This window comes from Marmota flaviventris, chromosome 6 (genome assembly GCF_047511675.1).
Source record: "Marmota flaviventris isolate mMarFla1 chromosome 6, mMarFla1.hap1, whole genome shotgun sequence".
Taxonomy (NCBI): domain Eukaryota; kingdom Metazoa; phylum Chordata; class Mammalia; order Rodentia; family Sciuridae; genus Marmota; species Marmota flaviventris.
In genome coordinates, this window is record NC_092503.1 from 60,605,927 (window position 1) to 60,630,442 (window position 24,516).

Genomic DNA, 24,516 nt, shown 5'->3' on the forward strand with positions numbered 1-24,516 from the left:
AGAAAAGTACCTTTCTGATGTAGTTGCTCCTAGGCCCTGTCAGACACACACTCGGACACTGAAACACTAAAACACTCTCAAGATGATTGACAGCAGCTTTGAGCTGCTTATTTTACTTTTTTTTTTTTAATTTTTAAAAACAAGAACACCAATAAGGTCAAACAAGACTGGGAAAGGAAAGAATAGTGGAGACATTTGACAAAAATGGCCCAATTACCACAAGTTTTTATCTTACCCAAGGACCGAAAGCGAATACCTCCTAGGCTTGTGAATCAGAGCCTGGTTAGGGGCTGACTGTCATGTACTCAAGGTAACGTCATGTCCAGCACTATATCCCACTAATTCCTGGGGAGCTGGGCATCAGCCAGAATAGTATGGGTTCCTCTTTCATGTATCCACCAGCAGTGAAGTAGTTATGTGGCAAAGCAAATGTATATTTGAATTTTTTCATTTCTTGGATTACTTATCTTCAGAGATATCACAGAGTCTTATTTATAATTTCTACTACTGATATCAAGATCACCTTATGAATATATAAATCCTATAGACCTCCAACTATTTTAGGAAATATAAGTTTTAAAAAACAATTTTTTTTCTAAATGGAATCAAAAATTTAAAAAGCAAAATCATTATCATAAGACCTTCAGTTTGAGGATAACTCACTCTGGACTATTAAAATTAGTTATTAGCAGGTGACTAGCAATTTTCCTAGGTAAATTGTATTTTCAATGCTACTTATAAGAGAAGTTTATTCTAAAGGCAGGTTTTCATTCACTACTATTTTAAAAGAATCCCAATATTATCTTCCAAGTGTAGAGTATGCCTAAGGAAAAAAATCCTTACCTTGGACGCAAAATGTAGGAAAGGGAAAATACAACTACTGACTTTGAATTTTAAAGTTATTTAGAAAGAGATGCTACAAAGAGATTAGTTAGTTCATCATTTTTATATGTATATATATATATATATATACATACATACATATATATACATATTTATATGTATATATACATACATATATATGCATACATATATATGCATATGCATATATATAATATACATATATTCATAATTTTTAAGGAAATAATTAATTCAACTAATATTTTGCTTATTACATGTATTAAATATTATTTATTGATAAATTATTTTCTTTCAATTTTTTCACATTATTTATTCTTACTTTAGATGTAATTTAGAAAAGAAACAGTAATGAATTAATGGATTTAGTGTATAAATAAGCATACAATGGCATAGTGTCCTTTTTATAAACATTTTATAATTTAACACAATTTTATTCCAGATATGTAATGCAATCATTGCATAACTTTCTCCAAAGTGGATAATAAATATACCACCCAAATGTACGATAAAATGTAGTAGGTAGAATGACTGTTAGGAAGGAATATGTTTTGTTTTTTTTTTTTTTTTCTTACTCCATGCATTGTCCAATGTTAAAACCTTGGACATTTTGCTATACTTACTAAATTTACAACTTAAAAATATTACATTTTAAATGTACACAACAGTCTAGACTTTGGTTAGTAAAATAGCATATTTTGAATAATTGTTTAATATATTAATTTCCTAAATTTTATTTAAATATTAAAGGATAAATAAAAGAAATCACAGTATCAAAAATTAAAATTCTACTTGGTAAATCCAACACTAATATAATAAAATTCATGAACCACTAAGACATCTTATTACTTGTATTCTATCATTTTCTAAAATACAACCTTTACTTTTAACATTCATATTATAAATTTTAAATTATGGAAAAGTGTTTTGCATGCACCACTGAGCATGCAATATTTTATATTCTTTATAAGCTATCAGATGCAGCTAATATTTTACTCAGAAAGTTATCTCTAAATATTTTAATTTTTTAATTTTGCAAATTTATATGCAGTAGATTTAGTAATCATGCAATATAAATGCATCTAATCAACAGGAATTAATATGAAAGAGGAGACATTTTTTACATCAAAATGAGACAGGAAACAGGAGTATTGAACTGTATTCTTGTCTCAAGGAGATGTAATTTTAGTAGTACTTTAAATGCAGCTTCTGGCTAATGAATCAGGTTAGCTTGGTTATCTATGAAGTGATATACCTACTGTGGGTTAAGAAAAAAAAATTAGATGAGTATACTCTATGTGAATTTGCAAAAGCTAATTGTTTCTCAGAATCTCTCTTGGATGGGATTTGAGAAGGCCTAAATGCACTAGGTAGATGGAAAAGCTGGATTATGGTTACATGCACAGAGGCACCCATGCAAGCGACTTGTGCCAGCAAGAGCTGTCACCCCCAGCAAAGAGTGGGACATGGTGCCCAAAGGAAATAGCAGGCTGAATCGTATACCTTGCTGCATGAGAGCTCCAACTCCAAACCAGAAACTATTTAGCAAGGTAAAATTGTTTTCCACCACGTCTGAGTCAGGATTGCAAGGGTGTGGATTATACCACTCATAGGGACTAAACCTGTGGTAATTGACAGAAAAAAGAATATATTTAAATTGCAGTGAGAAGAAATTCTATCCAGCACTTTTGCTGTAAGAGAAACAAAAAGACAGATAAGATTAAATAGAAATCAGAAAGGCATTCTTATACTAAGATTGCATATGTATGACAGCAAGTGTTAGATTTTAAATACCCCTGCCCTTATCAGTTATTTCCATATTAAGATAACAAGTGGCATTTCTTTACTCTATTTTACTTGTGAGAATAAAATATGTTTATCAATACATCAACAGTATTTTTAAGACCCAGTCTTTTTCATGCACAGAAGTTTTTAAAAAATGTTTTTTAAAAACCTAGAGAATCATTAAAGTAGAAAATAAACAGCTATGAAAGGAACACATTTTTTAAGATTGTGAAAAAATTGTTAAAGACAGGAGAAAAACTAGAAAATCATCTTGAGTTTGTTATCATATAATAGAAACCACCAATGTGACCAAGAGTCAAATAATCAATGTATATTTGCATACCTAAGAAAATAGTACTGTGTGGGTTTATGTCTTGATGTGTAACAAACTCAACTCTGAATAACATGCTTCTGAGATCATTTCAGATCTCAGATCACACACCAATAGGCATGATATCAAAGCAGTGTTAGAAGCAGGAATGCATACTGAGGCTGTCTGTTTTCCACTTATTTGGCTTCAGATATATAATTCATTTGAATCACTTTTTTAAGATAAAGAAAATCAAATCTAATCTCAAGGTCAGTTACAGATGGTTTTAGAAATATTATGAACATCTTTCATATATTCAAATTGAGAACTTTTCAAATTGTCAACTGCTCACATAAATTAATTTATGCTAATATAATCCAGATATATTTATCAATTAATAGAACTATTCAAAAACACCATCGCCATAATTAAATATACTCATTCTAATTACTAAACCAACAATATATTTTCCCCAATATCTCAAAATTTAAAGCCACTCTTTTATAAAACAAATTAGTATATGTGCCATTTATGAAAGCATTAAAAAATCTTACATTCAATCAAAGTTATTTGAATAATGTATCTGTCACTTCAGAGAGCCCAATTTTCTTCACAATAATTTTCTGATATATTAGAATTCCAAGATCAAACAAACCATTTTCATCTTTCTAATGTAATTTTAGAATACCCTTGCTTTAATTGCCTATCCTTGACAAACAAAGAAGTGTTTTGTTTGGTTCTCTAAGTTAAACTGACACACTGAATAGAAAGGTTCATTGAATAGTAATTAAACACTCTGATCTGATTCGTTGTGTCTGTCTAAAATATAAGTAGCTTTGGTTGTAGATATTTTTATTTCAATTCCCTCCTTTTATGCAAGTGAAGACAGTTTGTACACATTTTAAAAAATATTTCCTGGAATCAGAATGTTGGCCATCAGTCTTTAAACAATGATGTTTTCTTTTAAATATTAGAATTTTAAATTATCTAAAAATTCATTATTCATGGGAGGCAATGTAATCTAGTAGAAGATTATGGGCTCCGTACATCTCTACCCTCATAACTACATGCCCTCGGTTCCCCCACCTCAAAAATGAGAATAGTAGTAAGGCCTAACTAGTAATAATTGTAAGGTTTCTTTGAATTATTATAGTTTCTGTAGATTGCAATTGCTTAATACATGGAACAATAATATTTTTCAATAAATGTGATTTCACTTACAGTTCCCATATTGAAATTCTAAGTTTATTTTTTTTAAAACATACTCTTCTTGAAAAGTATGAACTATAAACATAAAGCTGGTCTCTAAGAGCTACATTTAGCTATATCCCAAGACAAATCTTAGAAATATATCTACTGGGTCAGAACTGTATAATTTGGCTGACTGAGATTACTAGTTATCTCAGAGTTTCATGAGCCCTTGGGTTTTATATAGACAAGTTAAGGGATTCTACGAAATGAGGGGAGAGTGGTGTGGTGGCCATGTTGGGGAGGTGATAATATACAAATCTAGGGTCTGATTGCCTTTCCCTACATATATTAGAAGAAAATAACAAAGAAGAAAGGAAAGAAAGAAGAAAGGGAGAGAGGGAAAGAAGGAGGAACCTCTACATTCACCTCTTATTTCTTCTGGCTTTTCTCCCTTAGACTTCAGGGATTCAGATGACTAAGTCTCCAAAGATGCAAACCTAGCCAACAAAAATGTATTAATTGAGGTTCTAATTTGCTCCTCCTGGTAATACTTGGGAAACTGTTCTTTGTTTTGTTTTGACTCACTAACAGTCTTCTAATGGTAGAAATGTAAGTCACTTCTTTTCTTCTCAAATTCCCACTTCCAAGAAACACCTCTAGCACACACTCACTCCCTAGCCCTGTACTCCTTTCTCCATGGTATGCTTCCTTTTCTTCACTTTTGTCAGCATAGCTCTAGTACCATCCTTCATTTCTTTCTAAACTAAATCCCTTCATCCTTCCAAGATTAACTATTCCTCTTAACTCTATTCTCTTTATTTCCAACAATTTTTTTTTTTCAGTATCTGTTTTCACCTTCCAATTCCTTCAGATTCACTTTTAAACCTTCTATTAGGTGAGGGCCTAAGCAACTTAGTGAGATCCTGTATCAAAAAATAAAAACGGTTGGGGATGTCGTTCTGTGGTTAAGCACCCTTGGGTTTAACCCAGATACATAAAAATTCTATTGCCTTCCAAATTAATATTTTTCTTCTCATAAAATTATTTGAATTGCTTCAAATCTATGTATTTTAACCCTAATCACTTTCTTGACCTAAAGTGCATTTTCAATAATTTGACTTTGAGTAAAGTGATATGTCCAATATTAATTCATAATTTCTTTCCCTCATCCTTCCCTATTTATTGCCTCCCCATGTGCTAAAAACATCAAATCCAGCATCTATGAACAATTGCAGTAATCTTGCCACTAGCCCTTAGCTTGCTTATGCTGAACACCCAGTAAGTTATCTTTAGTTGTTCACATTCTTTTACCTCACAAGCCTAAACTTCAAACAGTTGCCAAATTATATCAGTATACCTCCAGAATGTCTCTTTTCTCCATCTATCCCATTGACATTATAGGTTGTCATATCGTGTAGCAATGCTATCCTAATTAGACTTTCCTCTGTTTATTGCAAAATTTTAACTTCTAAATTCCGACAATATCACAAATCTATTAAAAACAAGTCTTCAGTCATTTCCATAATAAATAGAAAAATCATCTAGACTTAAGTGTGGAATTAATGATATCTTTACATTTCATTCCAAAATATCAGGACCATATATCCAATATTATGTACTTTTTCTTGCAAATCCTATTCTCCTCTCAGTTCAGCTATTAGTCACTTTTCCAAAAAAAGTCTATATTTATTTTTACCAATTCATTTTCTCATGTCATTCAGCTTGTAATTCCGTAATATACACTCCACAGATCCTCAGATTGTACATCTCTCCTGCAGTTCCACCCAGTAGCATCATATAAACATAGCTTTTGTGCTTCTCTCTCTTAGAGGATATCTGTAATAGAAACTGATGCCCACCCTCCTTATTCACTTTTCTCCCTGAGTTTTACTGAGAACATTGTTGCTTACCTAAACCTATTCTTTCTACCTTCTTTTGTTAAGCAATTCAATTTGAGTTTTGAAATATGGACAGAAGGCAACTTTCCGAGGATGCTTTTTCAGGTATTTTCCCTATAATCTCTTTTTCTGCTTCTTTAGGACACATGAGGCATAGAGAAGTATTGGAAGCCCTGTGCTGAGGATAATAAAGCTGCCCAACCAGTCTTGAACTGTTTTCCTACAGATCATGAATGAGAAAGAAATAACTGTCTTGTGATGCAACATACTGTATTTCAGGTTATCTCCCCAAGCAAGGTTTTTCTTTGTAGACAGAGTATTTGAATAGCATTGATATCTTTCTCTTACCTCCATCATCTGCAGCACTGAGAATTTCAAGTTGTACTTATCAAAATATGATTTTTTCACTATAAATTCATGCACATACATTTCTCCTCTTTTCTATTAGATTCTAAAACTAACACAGGCAAATACAGTTTTGGATTTATCTTTATGTCTCCTCCAATCTCCAGTACAATTTTTTGGAAATAATGGACATTTAAAATCTTCTTTTTTAATTCAGATTCCTTCAAGTCGGTTTTTAAATCAATTTTGAACTTCTAATAACATTATTATCAAACAATATCTTCTCTTTAATTTTTGTAGTGTGCACTCCTGCTTCTGTACTTTCTTCCCCACTTAAAGGGCATCTCCCATGACTTGTTCTCAGCTTTCAGATTGTTCCTTCCTCTTTAATCATCTAAAATACTCATGGCCTAACCTTTATGCTGATGATTACAAAATTCTCAACTTGCAGTCATAAATTCTCCCTCAGTATTTCTCCATCCAACTCTGTAAATTACCTCTTACATAGCCCACCATTACCTCATGCTTAACATGTTTTAACTGAACCCTATAACTTCTACCATATGAATTCTCCTTTTCAATTTTACCACATTTAAATTGGTATATCACTTCTCTGAGTTCTTGAGACTCTTATTTTTTCTTTTAGTTTCCTTCCTTAAATTCAAAATGTGTTTAGAATATATAAACTTCTTTTAAAATATTGCCTCTTTGATTGATTCCACCAACTTCTACTGTACTTTCATCTCAGTTCTGAATCATGGGCTTCCAAAAGGGCACTTCCTCTTGGTTTTCTTTTCTCTATTTTGTCTTTTAAAACTATCTTCACACTAAGGTATGCATTTTGCAACTCCCCTTCTCTAGAATCAACCAATTTGTCAGAGTCAGGTTTGATATTCTTTGCCCCTGAACTTCAAGCTTCTATGCTGTATTACTCAATATTTGACCTTTAGTCAAAATATTACACATACTGACCAAATGCTTCATTATGTTTTTATCTATGCTGTTTGTATTAAATAGAAAGTTCTCTTTCTTTCAGTTGATTCAGTCAACTAGTTTTTATCCTATTCCTTTCTGTAATTCTATTATGTTTACTTTGAACCCAAAGTTGACTTATTTTAAATCTATATATATTATCTATTTCCTTGTGTTCTATTATTGGAGTTTTTGTGATTAATTCTGTATTCCCAATTTTTCCTGAGATCTTTGAAAGATAGGCTTTTATCATTATCCTCATCATTAGCATTATCATTATTATTTGTATTACTTCAGTGATGAAGAGAGGTATACTACAATGAGCATAAGGTTTGAGGTTAGAGGACTTAATGTCTGATCACATATTTATTTTTTGCAGTTGGTGACAGATGACTAAATCTTATTGAGCTGAATATTCATCTCTAAAAAAAGGGGGAAAGCTGAGTATGAGAGATAATATATGCATAGCATTTAGCATGTTATACATTGCCACATAAATATTAGCTAAAAGCATATAATCTTTGTGTAAAAATTACTTTCTCTATATCCTTATATCAAAGAAATAATTTAGAGAATATATGAAATAATCTACTGCTCACTTAGGGAATACTTTTACTACATCCTACAAAATGCTAATTCAACATTAATTTGAATACTTTATCATTTAGAAACAAACTGCATTATAATTAGTGAAGAGTTCAAAATAGATTTTATAACATTATGTATTACTTTTACTTTTGAGCATTGGTTCTATAATTCCACATATTTTAATGCATGTTTTTCCTTTTTCCTTTAGCTTAAATGACCTTTTCATAATGTGTATTCTTCATATATCAGAATTTAAATTCACTATAAGTTGCTTATTTCACTGTAATTATTACTATACAATAATCCTCAACATTTACCTGACCTATGATAAATTAAAAAAAAATCTTATTTGAAGGTTTACCTGTAGTTACTAGATTCTGGTTTTTATTGGTCTTATTCTGCCTAATTAGTTGACAAGGTAATGTCTGACCTCATTTTACACATGGGGCTAAACAGGTTAAAATAGGTATAATAAATAGCTTCATTTGAATTTGTCTTAAAGAATATAAACACAATTATTTTCAAAGGCAAATATGAACAAACATTCAAGTACAATAAATAAAAAGCTGTTTAGCATTATACACCACTTAGAGATGGTGTCTTTGTTTTTCCTTTCATGGTCAGATTATTAAACTGATGATCCCTTACTCCTTTTCAGTTTAAGTTCCAAGTAACTAAAAAATCAAAAGTTAGATATTTCAATTTTCAATTGTTATTTATTTATCTGATTTGTAAAACTAGATTATTTTAAATGATGGTAATTATTTACCAAGAATTCATGCATTTTATTGAATAAAATAAAGGATTCTTAAAAGAAATAAAAATTATCATTGTTAATAAGTTATACCATTCATTTTTCTTTAGTAAAGTAGGTAATAAGGTAATGCTAACCTGATTATATCATGGAGAAATGAGAACTGGGTAATTGCTATATAGAACATCTATATACATTTAAACTCTTCACAGAAATACTATATGTCATGTTGCCAATTTTGTTTTTTCTTTTTGTTGTTTGTTTGTTTGTTTAAAGAACACCACACTTCAGCCTTTGGCAATTACTAAAAACAGCCATGTGTTGTTTGAACATAGATGATCAGGCCAGTTTGGTGTTAATGCGCTCGAGGAGCATGAAATATTTGATATTCTTTACTTCAGAAGCAGAACATGGCAGTGAATTTCATAGCTATTTCCATAATTAAGTCAAATAGCCAAATATGAAACAGTGTTTCTAGAAATTTAAGCTAAATGGAATGAAACCCATCAGGGTGACTTTACTATTGAGAGGGGGTGAGAATTCCTGATAGATTAACTCAAGAATGCCATGAAGACAGACAGGTATAAAAGCTGTCATACTTGGCAGGAAGGCAGATTAAATTTTAGAAAATAAGGGAAATGGGCTCTTTACAGACTTAAAGATAATAGACAACCCGACCATCTCTACAATAACACATGAGCATCCAGTAGAAATCATGTCATTTTTATAACAATTCTAATGGAAGCAACATAAAATAAGAGCTTCTCATATCTTTGAAAAGCAACCATGACTTCTACTAAACAAAAGAGTTTAGAACAAGACATGAAAGAACCAATTAAGGCACACTATATAAAGCAACTTCAATAAACTACTGGACATGAGACACATAATTATCACCTAGTTTATGTCATACCCACCATTTATAAAACAACCAGCTATGCTATGTTGTTTTAAACTGTAACAAAAGACCTAATAACATCGTTATTATTAGTATAAAAAATGAGTTTCATATAGATCAGGAATCTGCCCAAGAGAACACAGAAGGGTAGAGCCAGGTTTACAGTGGAGCTCTCCTGTGACAAAGTCTCTACTCTATTGTTATCCATCCTAGTTGGCATTTCAATCTTTATCAAAAATAAAAGGAAATTCCAATGATCTAATTCATGTACCAGTGACAGAAAGATACTATTTCTAATATTTCAATCCTCTAATAAATGAGGAATTGCTCAATTTTCACTCAATAGAATGCTCCTTGTTTTATCCTTTTTTAAAAAAAAATTCATGTATGGCCTGTATTTTTAGAGTCTAAAATATTCATCTTGAGATGGTTCAAAAACCTAAGATTTGGTCATCATGCCAATGACATTAACAGAATATAAAAAAATCCGGAAATTTTCAGCAAAAGTTCAGGTCTTGGTTACTAAATATATTAACTACTATCTGATTTCTTTTAAAAATACCATAAAATTTATGCTAATTTTATTTACCACCATACCAAGCCTAATAATAAAATAGTTCAAAAATTAAAACCATACAATATATTCATAGATAAGAAATATTCAAACGGATTTGAAGTCTAAATTCTTTTTACACTATTATCTTTACTCAATACTTTACCATTGCCACCTGAATCCTAACTATTTTATACATGGAATAGAAGATTTCTTTTTCTACTCTGACAGGAAAACTTATCTCTTTGAATCCAGAAAGAATTGTTACAAGACATTTTTGTGAGCCATCCTAACAACTTTGACAAAATAAATCAAGGTAAAGAAATTTAGCTCAACATATTAGAAGAGAAAAACAAAACAACAATAACAAAAATACTTTGAGGGCAGACTGCTTATTTTTCAAAAGTATTCATTTAAAATTAAATTGGATCTCAAAAAACAATATCAAGAAGTAACCTTAAAAAAATTTACCTGCTTACTATAAACAATTGTCAAAGGTAAGGTCACATAAGTGGAAAATGCACCATCTCAAACATTGCACCTAGATTATCTTACTAACACCAACATAAATCCAAGAGTTCACGACAAGAACCTTATGTGAAAACTCCCTCAAGTTTAATCAGTGCAGATATCATTTATAGTGCTATAAGAAGTTTAAGATACAGATAATTTCCTCAAATACTGATTTATTCCGTACCAAATGAAACAATTGTATCTTTTCAGTGGCCTGCTCCACCAACATACCAAACTGATTTTGAGATACTGCTTTATGGGAATGATCTACATATACTTTAGAAGTATACATCATTTTTATAACTTATTGTTTATTTGCTTGCTGTTGTTTTCTTTCTTAACTTTCTAAAGTAATTCTAAATGCTCTTACTAGCCAGAAAACTTGTACTGTGGTTCATTCCAAATATAGATTTTAATAGCTTAATAATCTCTTTTCAGAACTAAGGATAACAGGTATTCTATATCAGCAATTATATGTCCTATTTTGCAATTTTAAGTTATCAGTGACAACATATATTTCATATTGTTTTTTGCCCCATAAATTAAATCTGTACATTTAAAAAATTAACTGTGTGTAGGTGTTTTAGAATGAGTCACACAAGCCTTATGGGATTTTTCAAATTGTGCATATTTTACATATTTTAAGAACTAGTTTCTAAGGAAATATCCCTCTTAGGTATAATTAATTTTAATTACCTTCCAAATCATTAATGAGCAGGATATTATTTAAGGCAATAGTTTGTTTTCTATGTTCAAATGTAAAAGAAAAGATTTCATAATGTAAAATGATATGGTGAAGTTTTGAAGATGAATGAAGTTAAACTATGGTTAAGGAAGAAATGAACAAACCAATTGGAAAACATTATTATATAAACTGTGCATAATATAACAGTTTACAATTTACAAAGATAATTTTCTGTCAAGTAAACACAATTGGATGTAAACATATTCACTTCAAGGCTTAAGGCTTAAGAGTTACCTGTCATTCATAGACTTATGGTCTCCTTTGTAAAGAATAAATAAAAACTATGGCAATTTACTAGCTAGTCACTAACACTGTGATAAAAGATGTCTAAATAGAAAGTGTGACAATTTTTACAGTCCATTCTCATTTCAAACACATTGTTCAGATAAGTAACATGACTTCATACTACAAACCAAAGTAACTCCAACACTGCAAGGACTGTAATGTAAATATATTCCTCATACAGTCATTATTATCCATATCACTGTAAAGCTAGCTCTTTTGTTATTTTTATGTATTTGTTTTTGGTATAATTTCTTGCTGATCTGGAATTAACTAGCAGAATCTAGCAGAATCTCACTTATGAATCTCCATTGCTCCAGTTATTTATTTCCAGCTACTTACAAGAAATCTCAGTCTGGAGGTATCTTAAACCCAGCATGACCAATATCAAATGTTCATCCATCCTGTTACAAACTAATATTCTGTAAATACTCAACCAGTTTGACAGGAATCTAGGCGTTTTCCAACTATTCAGATCAAAATTCTAGAAATCACTTGTCTTTCTCCTTCAATGTCTTGTATTCACCCCATCACCACATTTCTTTTTTTTTTCCTGCAAAACAACATTTAATTGGTCCTTCAATTCCCATTTCACCATCCCCATATTATTATAATTTTAGCTTGAACATTGAATTATCTAACTCAAAAGATCTCCCTGCCTTTTGATTTTCTTATCTACATATTTTTTTCGTCCATTCAACATATAACTATTAGGTAAATCTTCACAATCTTTAATACTCTTTATTATTTAACCCAAAACATGCAAGAAATCAATATTGCTGTCCAATTTACTCCAACCTTTTCTGCCTAACTTTCAAGACTTTAGAAAACTCTCATACATTCAAAGTTCCCATTGTCCTAATAAAAAATCTTACAGTTTTCTTTAATAAACCAAAACAATAGCTCCAAGTAGAATTCATTTTAACATCTTAAATGGAATTAATATAACACTCCACACTTTAGTTGATATTCCTTCTTCCAACTGAATTATATCTCCATTTTTGTCCATTAATTAATATCCTACTTATATTTTAAAATCTAACTTAACTATTGGATGAAAAGCCCTTTAATGGAAGAGGATATGATATACTTAATTTAACCTTCTCCATTTGAAATGCTTTATCCATTATGCTCTTTTTAATACTATTTTCTTCATCTCTTAAAGTCTAATTTACTTTTTGTGATAACAGACTCTTTAAAGGAAAAGAGCATGTCATTTTAATTTCATACATCTTGAAAGGAAATAAAACAATACTAGAAATAGAATTCGTATTCAGTGAATAGTGTTATTTCATTTAGTCTATGTATACATTAAAATACTCCTTTATTATTTTCTTCAGTGTTAACAATAATATGTTATACCACTAGATGTCAAAGATTCAGAGGAGAATTGCTTTCTTTTTGAATAATTATTATAACAATGCTTTTCAACAAATAGTACACGAGAGTTTCTTAGATATGATAAAGAAATATTGTGGAGTTTATAAAACAATTACAAAGATTTATCTTTATTTGTTTTTCATTTTCCATGTTATCAAGCAGGTGCAATGTGTTAATACCAACAGTTCATCAATATCTGATGCTTTGAACAAATAGTATTTGTCTTCATTGTCTGTTTACCCTGCCTACCTGGCTCTTTTGTGATCTACTTCCTGTGTAGGATTATTTCATAAACTACAGTCAGAATAAATCCTACTACTTTAAATCCAAAGATAATAAAATGAAATCAGAATGAAACAATTTCTATATTTTATCCAGATAAATCTTTCTCTGAATAATAAACAAAATACTGTAATGACTATCAACATATAAATTAAGAGAAGTTACAAAATTAACTCTCTATGACTCTAATCATAAACTTAATTTTTCTCTATAGACTGATTCATGAGATCTAAGCTATGGCTGGTCTGTAGACCCTACCTCTTAGGATGCATTTCCTTTAAAAGTAGAGAATAATATTAATAACCTCAAGCAACTGTTGTATAAAGCCAGCCTCAGTGGAAATAGCCCACAAAAAAAAGTTGGCATAAGTTATTTTTTAATAGTACAAGAAAAAAAAAAAGAAAAGAAAACACATGAAACTAGATGAGGTTGCTCAAAATTCCAAGAAACAACAAATCTCTTCATGAAACTGAGGAGTAGGAACAATAATACCACCCCTGTTAGCAGAATCTTGGCTCTGAATGAAAGCTCTGCTTTTAAATGTGCACAGAGAGAAGAGAGGCTTAGCCATTATTCAGACCTTTGAAGCACAGCTTTCCCACCCTGGTAATCACTGTCGATAACATAATCCTTGAGCATGAATTAAAGAGGTGCACATAAATACTGAGAGCTGACAGCGATGTAGGATTGAGACTGGGAATCCTTTCCACACTTAGAAAGCATATATTTTTTTTCTGGCTGTCCTGAAAATGATTTTTTAAAGGATCCTACTCTTTCTCTGATTACCTAACACAAGGTCATATTTTCTGCTTTTTTGCCTGCAGTTGTATGAAATGCTTTAATGCCTCTGTGCAAGTTGGTGAAAAATACAATTGATACTTTGATGTAACAGATTGTTCAGTCATGTCTATGGTTCTTTCTGCATTTTTTTTCTCTTTCTTTCACTAATTGTGTAGTAAGACAAGTCACTTCATCTCACTTTCCTTCCCTGCAAAATGATTGTTTAGGGCTAAAAGTTCTCAAGTTCTCTTTTCTCTATTAATGTGATTTCTTCAATGAGAAAAAAGAATGTTTGGTGAAGAGCTTGAATGAAAACATTGTTAGAATCATTTTTAAAATAAGATTCTGGAGAATAAGTTCTTCCATTTGAGGCAGAATCAAGATGAAGTAGAAGGGTAGTATTAAAAGATAAAAATATTTAAACACTCAAATGTTTAAACAAATAAATCTGATTATTATAAAGATTAACTCGAAATGTAGAAGACATCTAGGTTAATCTTTAAATTAATAGCACCTAAATTAAAATATTCTGAAACAGTAGCAAATATACTAATACTACTCAGATAAGCATTTTACTATAAGAAAATATATTTATTTACTGAATTCCTTAAAAGTTTAAAAATATGTTGTGTATTTTTATAGGCGTTTCCTTCATTCAGTACACCTGGTGTGTCTATACACTGCATTCAAGTATCTCTAAAGTATTTATAAGATCTCTATATAATTTTTATGTACATTAACCTCTCAGAGAATCAGAAACCATTAATCACATCATCTCAGCAACTTTAGAAGTATACTATAGTTTATTTAAGAAAATTTTAAGAAACACTCAAAAACTAATTTATCACTTTGAATTCAATTTTATCACCTTCAAATATTTTTTTCACCCAATATGGGCAAATTGATGAAAGTCCTTTTCTTTGTTTTTCCTGAAATGCAATTGCTTCTAAATTAAAAACTATTTTATAGGCATTTATAAATATATATAGGCTTATACATATAGAAAATATAGACATTAAATGCTATATATATATAGATAGACATTGCTGAACTTATACATGAGAGTGAATTACTGAGATGTTTTCCATTACTATTTGCCTTATTATGTATCATTATTTGCTTTCTTCTTTCTCATCCTTAATTTCTGATTCTGTGGAGTGAGAAAGCTACTTTTGGTCATCATTAAAGCTTTCTTTTAAAATTGGTAATCCAAGATTTCGTTATTCTTTCAAAGTATATTCTTACTTATTATCTATCTACACACAAAGGCAGACATTGCAAGCATAATTATGAGTTACGCTCTTGTAAAAGCTTTATAAAAATAATGCAACTATAGCTCATTTCTTTCCAGATACTTATTTTAATTATGATTACAAAAAAGGTAGTTTTGAAAGTTTTCCCTTGGCAAGGGCTTTGAAAACTTTTGGGTATTTGTGGTACTGGGAACTGAACTCAGGAGTGCTTAATCCCTGAAACGCATCCCCAGACCTTTATATTTTGAGACAGGGACTCTAAATTGCTGAGTTTGGCCTCATACTTGCAATCCTCCTGTCTCAGGCTCCCAACTTACTATAATTACAAGCATTGTGAACAGTAGCCAGCCAACCTTTGAAAACTTTTATCTCTTTATGAGTCATAATTTAGTGTGAGTTTATCATTTATTTCTTACTATTGTATATGACAGGGCTGGAAAATTGTTCAGCTTATGAAACTTTTTATAGTTCTCAAAATAAGTAGTTTCCCTTTGGCAATTATTTACAAATGGAAAAATATTTAAACTGGGGTAAAACAGATTTGTCTCCTCAAACAGTTATAATTTCCTTACGGTGAAAACATTCAAAATCTTGATTTCTAGCTGAAAAGGTTATTTAAATCAAATACGTAAGTATAAAAAAATATATTAATGGAACATACTAACCAAAAAAGCTTAAATGTGTAACACATCCATGCAAAGAGGCAAATGATTTAGTGGTGGTATGTGGGTGGGTATTCCATGTTGGTGAGGAGCTTGGAAAGTGTACTACTGTAGCTCCATACCCGGAGCATCATCATTCATTATTCATACAACTCTCCTTTCTATCTTTCTTGTATGTGCAACCAACTCAAACTAGCTCCATTTTTTGCAAAAGTAATTTATCATCTCCTTTTCAGTTCATTTCTTTTCTTATATGAGTTAAAATGGCCCTAATATTTACGTGGTAGTGAAAAGAAAGCAATAACAAGTGCAGTGATTGGCTGCTTCTCTTTAAGACATGCATACTTTTATACATGAAGTTAATCAACTGAAAGGTACAATTAACTCTGATAATGCATACAGACACTTAAAGAAATGATTAGTGGCAGTGCATGATCCAGGGAGTATGGCTTGTGGTGGTTTCTATTTATGGTCATCTAGATCGTTTATTGAAATGTCTAGAGCATTGTTTAGCCCTCTGTTCCACCTTACTTGTTTTAATTTCAAGTAGACAAAAAAAAAATCTATTATTTAAATACAGGTTTTGCTATAATTTGTACAAAATTTTAAAATTAAGATAAACAACCAAAAACTATGTGGGTAAATGTACATGTTCAGATATGCAATGTAATTAGAGTTTTGTGCTTTATTCATAAATGCATGCCACATATTTGCAAAAAAGAAAAAAACCTCACAAAATTACAAAATACTTAAACTTGGTTTGAGTTGATAACATCCATATGTATCTAATTTCTAACTTCCATCATATTAAGAATAGGGAAATATATTTTGTCTGCTTTTTTCACTTGTGCCAAGGCAAATATAAGATTAGGTTGGATTTTGACCTTGTTAAATTATTTTCTTCTCTAATGCATGAATCGCTAATATGTTTAGAGATTTTACTTCACTGCGAAACATACTGGCTTCGATTCAAATAAAATTTCTCTTTACAAATATGAGTTAATTTTCTCATACATTAAAACAAAGTTAATTGTAAACTTTATTTTAAATAAATTGGATCACAGCCACAAAGATTAACTGAATACTGTAATAAACGGGGATAGGAACACATTTGAATCAAAATGATGATTTAGAAAACTTGTTAATGTTTTGGCTTTTTATATAACTTGAGTATCAATAATTAATACAGCATTTTATATATTTCCTCATCACCATAAAAAGATATTGTCTCAAATTACTCTATTATGTTGAAACAAGCTCTAGAATATGATAATATTCTGCTATTTGGATGCAGGTAATGTTAAATTTGACATGTTTTTAGAAGGTAGGTAATATTCCTAATTATTTTAACAAATATGCTATGATTCTCATCACAAATAAGTAGCTTTGTACAAACATTTGAAGATGTGTCTTGCAACCCTCCCCATCATTCAGCCTAACAACCCACCAGGCTCCCTATAAGTTTTGGAATTTAAAGCCAGCTAAATTAATTTGGAAGGTCGCCTATGAACTTCTACTCTTTTTATACTCTATTCAAAGAATGAACATGCAATTATTTTATGATTTCTATGGTTTGTCAACAGAAGTGACAAACTCATGTTTCAGGTATGTTTTGTTTGGCCAAAACCATGTCTTCAGCATTTTCCTAAAATTAAAGTGAAGGTTGTTAGGACTTGTTCCCTGAAACCTCTGTTTTACAAATATACTATCAGAAAATTACTACTCTATTTCTATATTTCCATGATTTTGCTAATTCTGCTCTACATTTCTTATAACTGGATTATTTAAATCAGTGCAGTTTATTCTCAGAAATAGATTTTAGAAAATACAACCATATATAATTAGATGGTTCCTATATAAGGTTGACATTGATCGTGTGCCTCTATGTCCTCTGTGTGATATTTAGTTTATTTTGTGGGGAAAAAAATTGTTTTACTTTCCAAAATGTACAAGAAAGAATGGAAATATGGGATTAAAAATGCAAAATAGAGCACAGTTACTTTTAAATAAGAAGTTCTGTATTTGGAGGAACATTTAATAGTTGTAAAGGTACATTGATTTAGATCACAGAATTTTCATTTTAGTCAATTAATTAAAATAAGCTAAAATTCAGGAAAAATAAGTTTATTGAGATATTATAAAGAATTTTTAAAATTACCTAGTTAGAGTAGCATTTTATGTTACTCTAAATAAATATGAAAAGTAGATGATGCAAAGAGTTGCAGTTTTATGAGACATGATCAAAATAAGATACATGATAGCAGTATATAGTAGATTAGTAACCACTGATTGAATTTAAAGTGAAGACATAAATTCTCAATTAATCACTGAAATCTGCAAAATTATTTTCATTTATAGTCCTTCTACATTAGATATAAAGTTTTAGAATAAAGTTAATAACTTCCACAGAAAAGTATAACATTTGCTAAATTATACTATGTGCTTTAATAACAAAAATTTCCTAATAAAGTGGACCATAAAGCAGAATAAAATTATATTTGTCAACGGTCATACAATTACATTTATTTATATTTAAATTTGTATATAATAACTTTTAGTGAAAAGAATTATTCTCTGAAACTTGGTGTACTTAGCAATATTCATACATTAGGTTACAAATCACATATTTCATTTTTTCTTTAATGTAAGAAAAAGTTGCCACTGGTAATATTCAACAAATGCTACTCTTATTCTGTAGAAACTATCAAAAACAATTTAAATGACTCTTTTTAATGCTAAAGTTCTATTATTGCATGTAACATTTTTAGAATTATTTAAAATAATTATTAAATAATGAATTTTATACATTATATCATTTATATCAATTTATGTGTTTTCAAAACTGCAATCATCTCCAATTATATTTTTATTTCTATCATTGCTTTTTTATATTAGGTTTATATATTAACATGAATTTTATATTTGTAATATTTCTTAGCAATTAAAAATGGATTTGACTCCTGGTCATTGAGAATAAATATCTGTATATATATGTGTGTGTGTGTGTGTGTGTGTGTGTGTGTATATATATATATATATATATATATATATATATATATATATATATATATATATTCTATATATATATGGTGTTCTTTTATGTGTATGCATATTACATATATATGTATATATATATGAACACATAGATAAGTATGTCTGTTTTTATGCATATACACCCATATAAACACTATTTATTTATTTGAAAGGACAATAAACATTTATATATTTCTAAAAGATGCATTTTTATTTTGCATTTTTAATTTATTTTTAGAGAGCTTTATGTCCTAGCCAATAAAATTGAAAATGTGTTCATGAAAGAAGGCCAAGAAGCCCATCTGTGTCTCTTCATTTCTCTGAGCTATCAGTTCTTTAATTTCTCAAAATATTTTTTTTCTTCTCAAGATTGTCTATCTGCTTCGTTAAATAAATAGACTGCTCCAACTTCAAGCAACAGATACTCGTTCTAAATCCCAAATGATCATCATAAAAATGATACTTTTCTTTCTTAAATGTCCAAAATTTTCCACTAAACTCCAAACCCCTCTTAGTATGTATTAAAGGGATTTAAATTTTTCATTTTTGTACCACTTTGTAGAGATTTCCAAGACATTATCAAAATAATCATGTTTCTAAAAGTTGTCTCATAAGTTGAGATATTTCAATAGAATTTGTCAAAATATTTAAAATCAAAATCTCTTCTACATTAATATCAGATCCAATAATTTAATCAAATTTTTACTGATGATGCTTTATCCCTCAGATAAAAACTTCTCTCTATTTAATAAAGGTTTTTAATAATCTTTTTTACTTTGAGATTTTGTTTTAAACATTAATATTTTAAACATTACATTTTAATTTTAAACATTACATATTGTTTTTTGAGAAAATACTCATTCCTATTCTATATTTGGGAGACTGATATCTAGTCCTGCCAAACTTTTGACTATGTGACTTTCAGGAAGTCTTTCAACCACTTCATGCCCTTAATTTTCTTATGTATAAAATAAGAGAGTTGTGTAAAATTACTTTGTTATTTCAAAAGAAATTTATAATGCTCTCATCAAAATGTTTGTTTTATTTCTTTTGCTTTAATTTGTGTGTATCTGCTACTTTGTATGAACAGTTTACATTTCTACTCATCATTTAGATCTGTCAATTCATAGAAATACTATTCCTTGAATGTATGAACTCATGGTTTAGACATTATGTACTGCAAATTTGTTAATTAAACATAGCAAATTTAATAAATTAATGAACACTATTACATAAAATTATTCATTATTTATCTTAAATCTTATTGCCTCTACTCTCTTTCTCCATCCTCTTTCATTTTCTATGATAACATTGAGTTATAGTTCCTAAAATTTTCATAAAATTATAATGTTTAAGGTAAGAATATTCACATTACATATACTCATTTTTGCTGAAAAGAGAGAATAATTAGGATAGGTAAACTGGGGAAAAATCTTACTTCATTCAAATTTGTTTAGAAAAGGACATTCACATATTCTCAAAACTACATGAAGGACAATAATGAGCAAATTTAATAAATATTAGTACATAAGGCAACTGCACATAAAATAGCACAAAGATTTTTTACTGATGTAGCCAATCTTCATCTTTTAATGTACATTTTAAACAATAAAAGGCAATATAACAAATGAAATTTTCAGAAGATTCCTAATTAAATACATACCAAACAATATGTTTGGTCAAAAGAATAAAGAACTAAGAAAAAGGAGCCAATAAATAAGAGTCACAAAGAATAGAATTGAAGGAATGAAGAAATACAATAATGTGTACTCCACACTAACCAGATGAACAGGTAAGAAGAAAGGGGAATGGGAAAAAAGGAAATTCAAATGACCTTGAGAGAAATGAAAGAAAACATTACATTAGAATCTATTTACTGGTTTAAAAAATAAATGAGGGACTAAGGGGAAAACTAAAGTGTAGCCTCTTGGGGAACACTGTATACAGCTGAGGGAATAGTAAGTTTATTCTACTGTCATATATTAAAGATTCTTTAAAAATATTAAAAACATTCCAAGAACTTCAAGGGGATGGGGAAGAGAAATATATCAAATATATCAATGATCGGGGCCAGGGTAGTGGCTCGGGTAAAACATTCGCCTAGCACGTTTGAGGCCCTGGGTTCCATCCTCAGGACCACATAAAAAAATAAAACAAAGGTTATTGTGTCCAATTACAACTAAAAAATAAATATTAAAAAAAACTCAATGATCTAATATGTAAAATACAATTAAATATTATCAAGAGATAGATTTCTTTAAGAAGTTATGAAACATGTTGTTAGCTATGGGTTTCAAATCCTCCATGTTCAAGAGTTTAAACTAAACTTAGCTTGTAAAGGTGAATGTCTAGTTCTCCTAACAGATAGCACAACCTTGCCTTCATGCTCTATGTGTTGCCTTGAGTGCAGTTAGTACTCTAGTTACAATTCTACAACTGAATAGAGATCTGGACCAGATTGTTTCATTTCTTTAGACTTTGCTTTATTTCTTTAGTTATTGCATGAGCCTCCATTGATTATATGTTAGATATTTTTTTTTAAAAAATAAAGCAGGTACCTGGAACTTCACATAATATTATTTTATTTAAGATGTTATACAAAATTTTAGTTTCTTTTCTTTATTTTAAAATTTTTTTAATATCTTTATTTTATTTGTTTATGGTTTATGTGGTGCTGAAGATTGAACCCCGGGCTAGGTGAACGCTTTACTGCTAAGCCACAACCCCAACCCCCAAATTTTAGTTTCTTAAACATGTAATTCAGTTTTCCTAAATGTTATGATGCATTTAAATGGCATTTCTAGACCATTCCTGTCATTTCACTAATATAATTTGCCTAATTGAGAGTTTTGCCAGAACTTAAGATGTTACATTATGAAGTAGCAGATTTCTGTCTCAATATGTCTTTTAAACACTGCATGTCTGATTATATTCCTTAATGTTTTTATATAGTTGCTACACTTATTTGCTTTTATATTGCAAATCACTGCATTATCTTACAGACTATTCAAGGTAGTAGTCATGTTATCGTTTTGTTAATAATGCTTTGTGCCTTTATCTCTAACTGGATAACTGTTAAACAAATGCTTGGCTTTTAAAATAATAAATGAAGAAAAATAACAATCAAATGAAAATCATCATTTTCTAGGCTACCACTTTCAAGTGTAGGTTAATATTTATTAGACTAGTAAGTCAAATATCAAGTAGATAAATACTAAGTAATTGAGTCAAAAACTACAAATAAACTGTTGATTGTTATAGTGAGCATATGGTTTTTAGATACATTATAAACAAGTATATCAATAGAACAACATCCTCTGTAGACAATGCTCAATATGGAAATGCCTGCCATTTTTCTGACTTATTATTGAGCCCACTGTGTACATTTTATTCCCTTTTGGAATGCTGAACCACCTTTTATGCCTTTTACAGTGTTGTCTCCTGATGGACTGTTTTATTGATATCTCTGCCTTCTCATGTACATTTGTCTTTTTCAATATTAAATTTAAAAATCTTCCAATCCACACATTAGATTTTCATTTCCTAGATATCATGATCAGAGCAGGTACTCAAACATTTAGAAGTGAATGATTTTAAATCTTTGGAATTTAAAATCTTTATTCTGAGATATTTAAAGAAGTACACATTCATAATAAGATCTTGCTTTGAATTAAAATTTAATAAGCAAAATAATTTGTAATGAATATTTTTAAACAAAAGTTTTTTTAAATATCCTACTCAAAATATGAAAGAAAAAATTGCAACTTCCCTCAACAAACTATATTTTTGAAATGCTTATTTTTATTTTGTTGTACAATAATATTTCTGATTGTTTTAAAATTTGTGTTGAAAATCTCAAATGGTCATTTTTAATTACTGTGATTTGTAGTAAAGATCATTTTTATAACTCAGAATATCCATTCACAAAACTGTTATTGTCTCATGTAATATTTCTCAACTTAATCAAATTTAAGAAATACAAAATATATCTTTTAGAATCTGAAATAGCTTAGCAATAGATCCTCGCAGTTGTTCTTAGGTAAATATATGTAAAAAATTATGAGTGATAGAGATAAAGAATAAATGTCAGGTATAATGCTGAAGAGATAGATAGAAATAACTTGATGCTAAATAGATAATATATGATAAATAGATGATTAATAATTTTCAGATGATAAAAAATAATTAAATAAAACCTGGAATATTAATATTTAGTACTCAATTGTTATATAATCATAAATTATGATAATACACTTAATATCTTGGATATATAATATTTTATGATCACAACTCACATAAATAAGAGGTTATCTGTGGTTTTAGGAATCAAATAAACAACATTTGGTATAAATTTGAGAAGCATCTTCCAAATGTGAAGCTTTTATTTACGAACATATTAGAATTAGGCTAAGACCTAAGCTATAACACTTTCCATTAACTATAACTGAAAGTATATAAAAGGAGCCAAGAGGTTGCAAACAAAAGATTAAAATGAATGAATGCCTTCCAGGATGAACCATATAAACCTTTGTTAATTGTATTCATTTTAAGATGAGCCATTCTAAATTGCTACCTGTCCAATCTACATGAGATGAGCAGCAAACTGGGAATATGCAGATATAAATTGCTGGTTGTCCTTAAACAGGTCATTTTAATATCAAGTTGACATTCTAGGCTCACATACATGCTGAATTCACTACTTTTCCTATGCTTTTTGTACTTATGTTTCTATTTCCAATAGAAATAAAACATTAACAGCTAACCATTGGTGTTGTCTAATATGCTAATGAGATTCAGAACACGGTGACCTCCTTTCAGCCTTATTAATACAGCGTACATCATAAACTGGGCAAATAGACTCTTAACAGAAAAGATTACAACCTCATAAAAATATGTAGCTTCAAAATTGTGACTCAAATTAAAACCTTCATAACTCATCTATCACAAGAACTGATCATTTGTAAATCCTAAATATATAATTCCTTTTTTACAATAAATACAAAGTAAATTATCTATTACTTTATAAAAATTTCCTTTTGAAAAACACAATAATATTAATGAAATCGAGATTTATTTAAAACTAAATCATAACTTTCCAGTATAAAATAGAAAGCTTTTTGCATGTTTTTTACCCCCTACATTTCTAATTATCTTATAAGTTTTAAAGCATATAGGAAAATGTTTTCTCAAACGAGTATCTTTCTAATAATTTAATAACAAAACTTGATTTTCAAGTCAAGCTCTAAATAAGTAATAACTCATAGTCCTAAAACCACAGATTTTAAAATGAAATCCCATAATTAAATTTAAATTATATTCATTCTTAGAATTGAAATTATTATAATTTAAGACATTGCCTAATAATCTTATATAAAACTTTGTTGGTGGGGCTGGGATTTTGGCTCAATGGTAGAGTGCTCCCCTAGCATGGGCG

At 29.6% G+C, this 24,516-nt stretch overlaps 1 protein-coding gene across 3 annotated transcripts in view; it reads right to left on the reverse strand.

Annotated features, from left to right (window-relative positions):
• Positions 1-24,516, reverse strand: part of Grik2 (glutamate ionotropic receptor kainate type subunit 2) — a 677,012-nt gene that overhangs the window by 150,618 nt on the left and 501,878 nt on the right. For all 3 annotated transcript variants that reach the window (XM_027928184.2, XM_027928185.2, XM_027928187.2), the window contains exon 12: positions 2,362-2,480. In XM_027928184.2, coding sequence (XP_027783985.1) covers positions 2,362-2,480 — 119 coding nt within the window. The remainder of the gene's footprint in view (positions 1-2,361; positions 2,481-24,516) is intronic.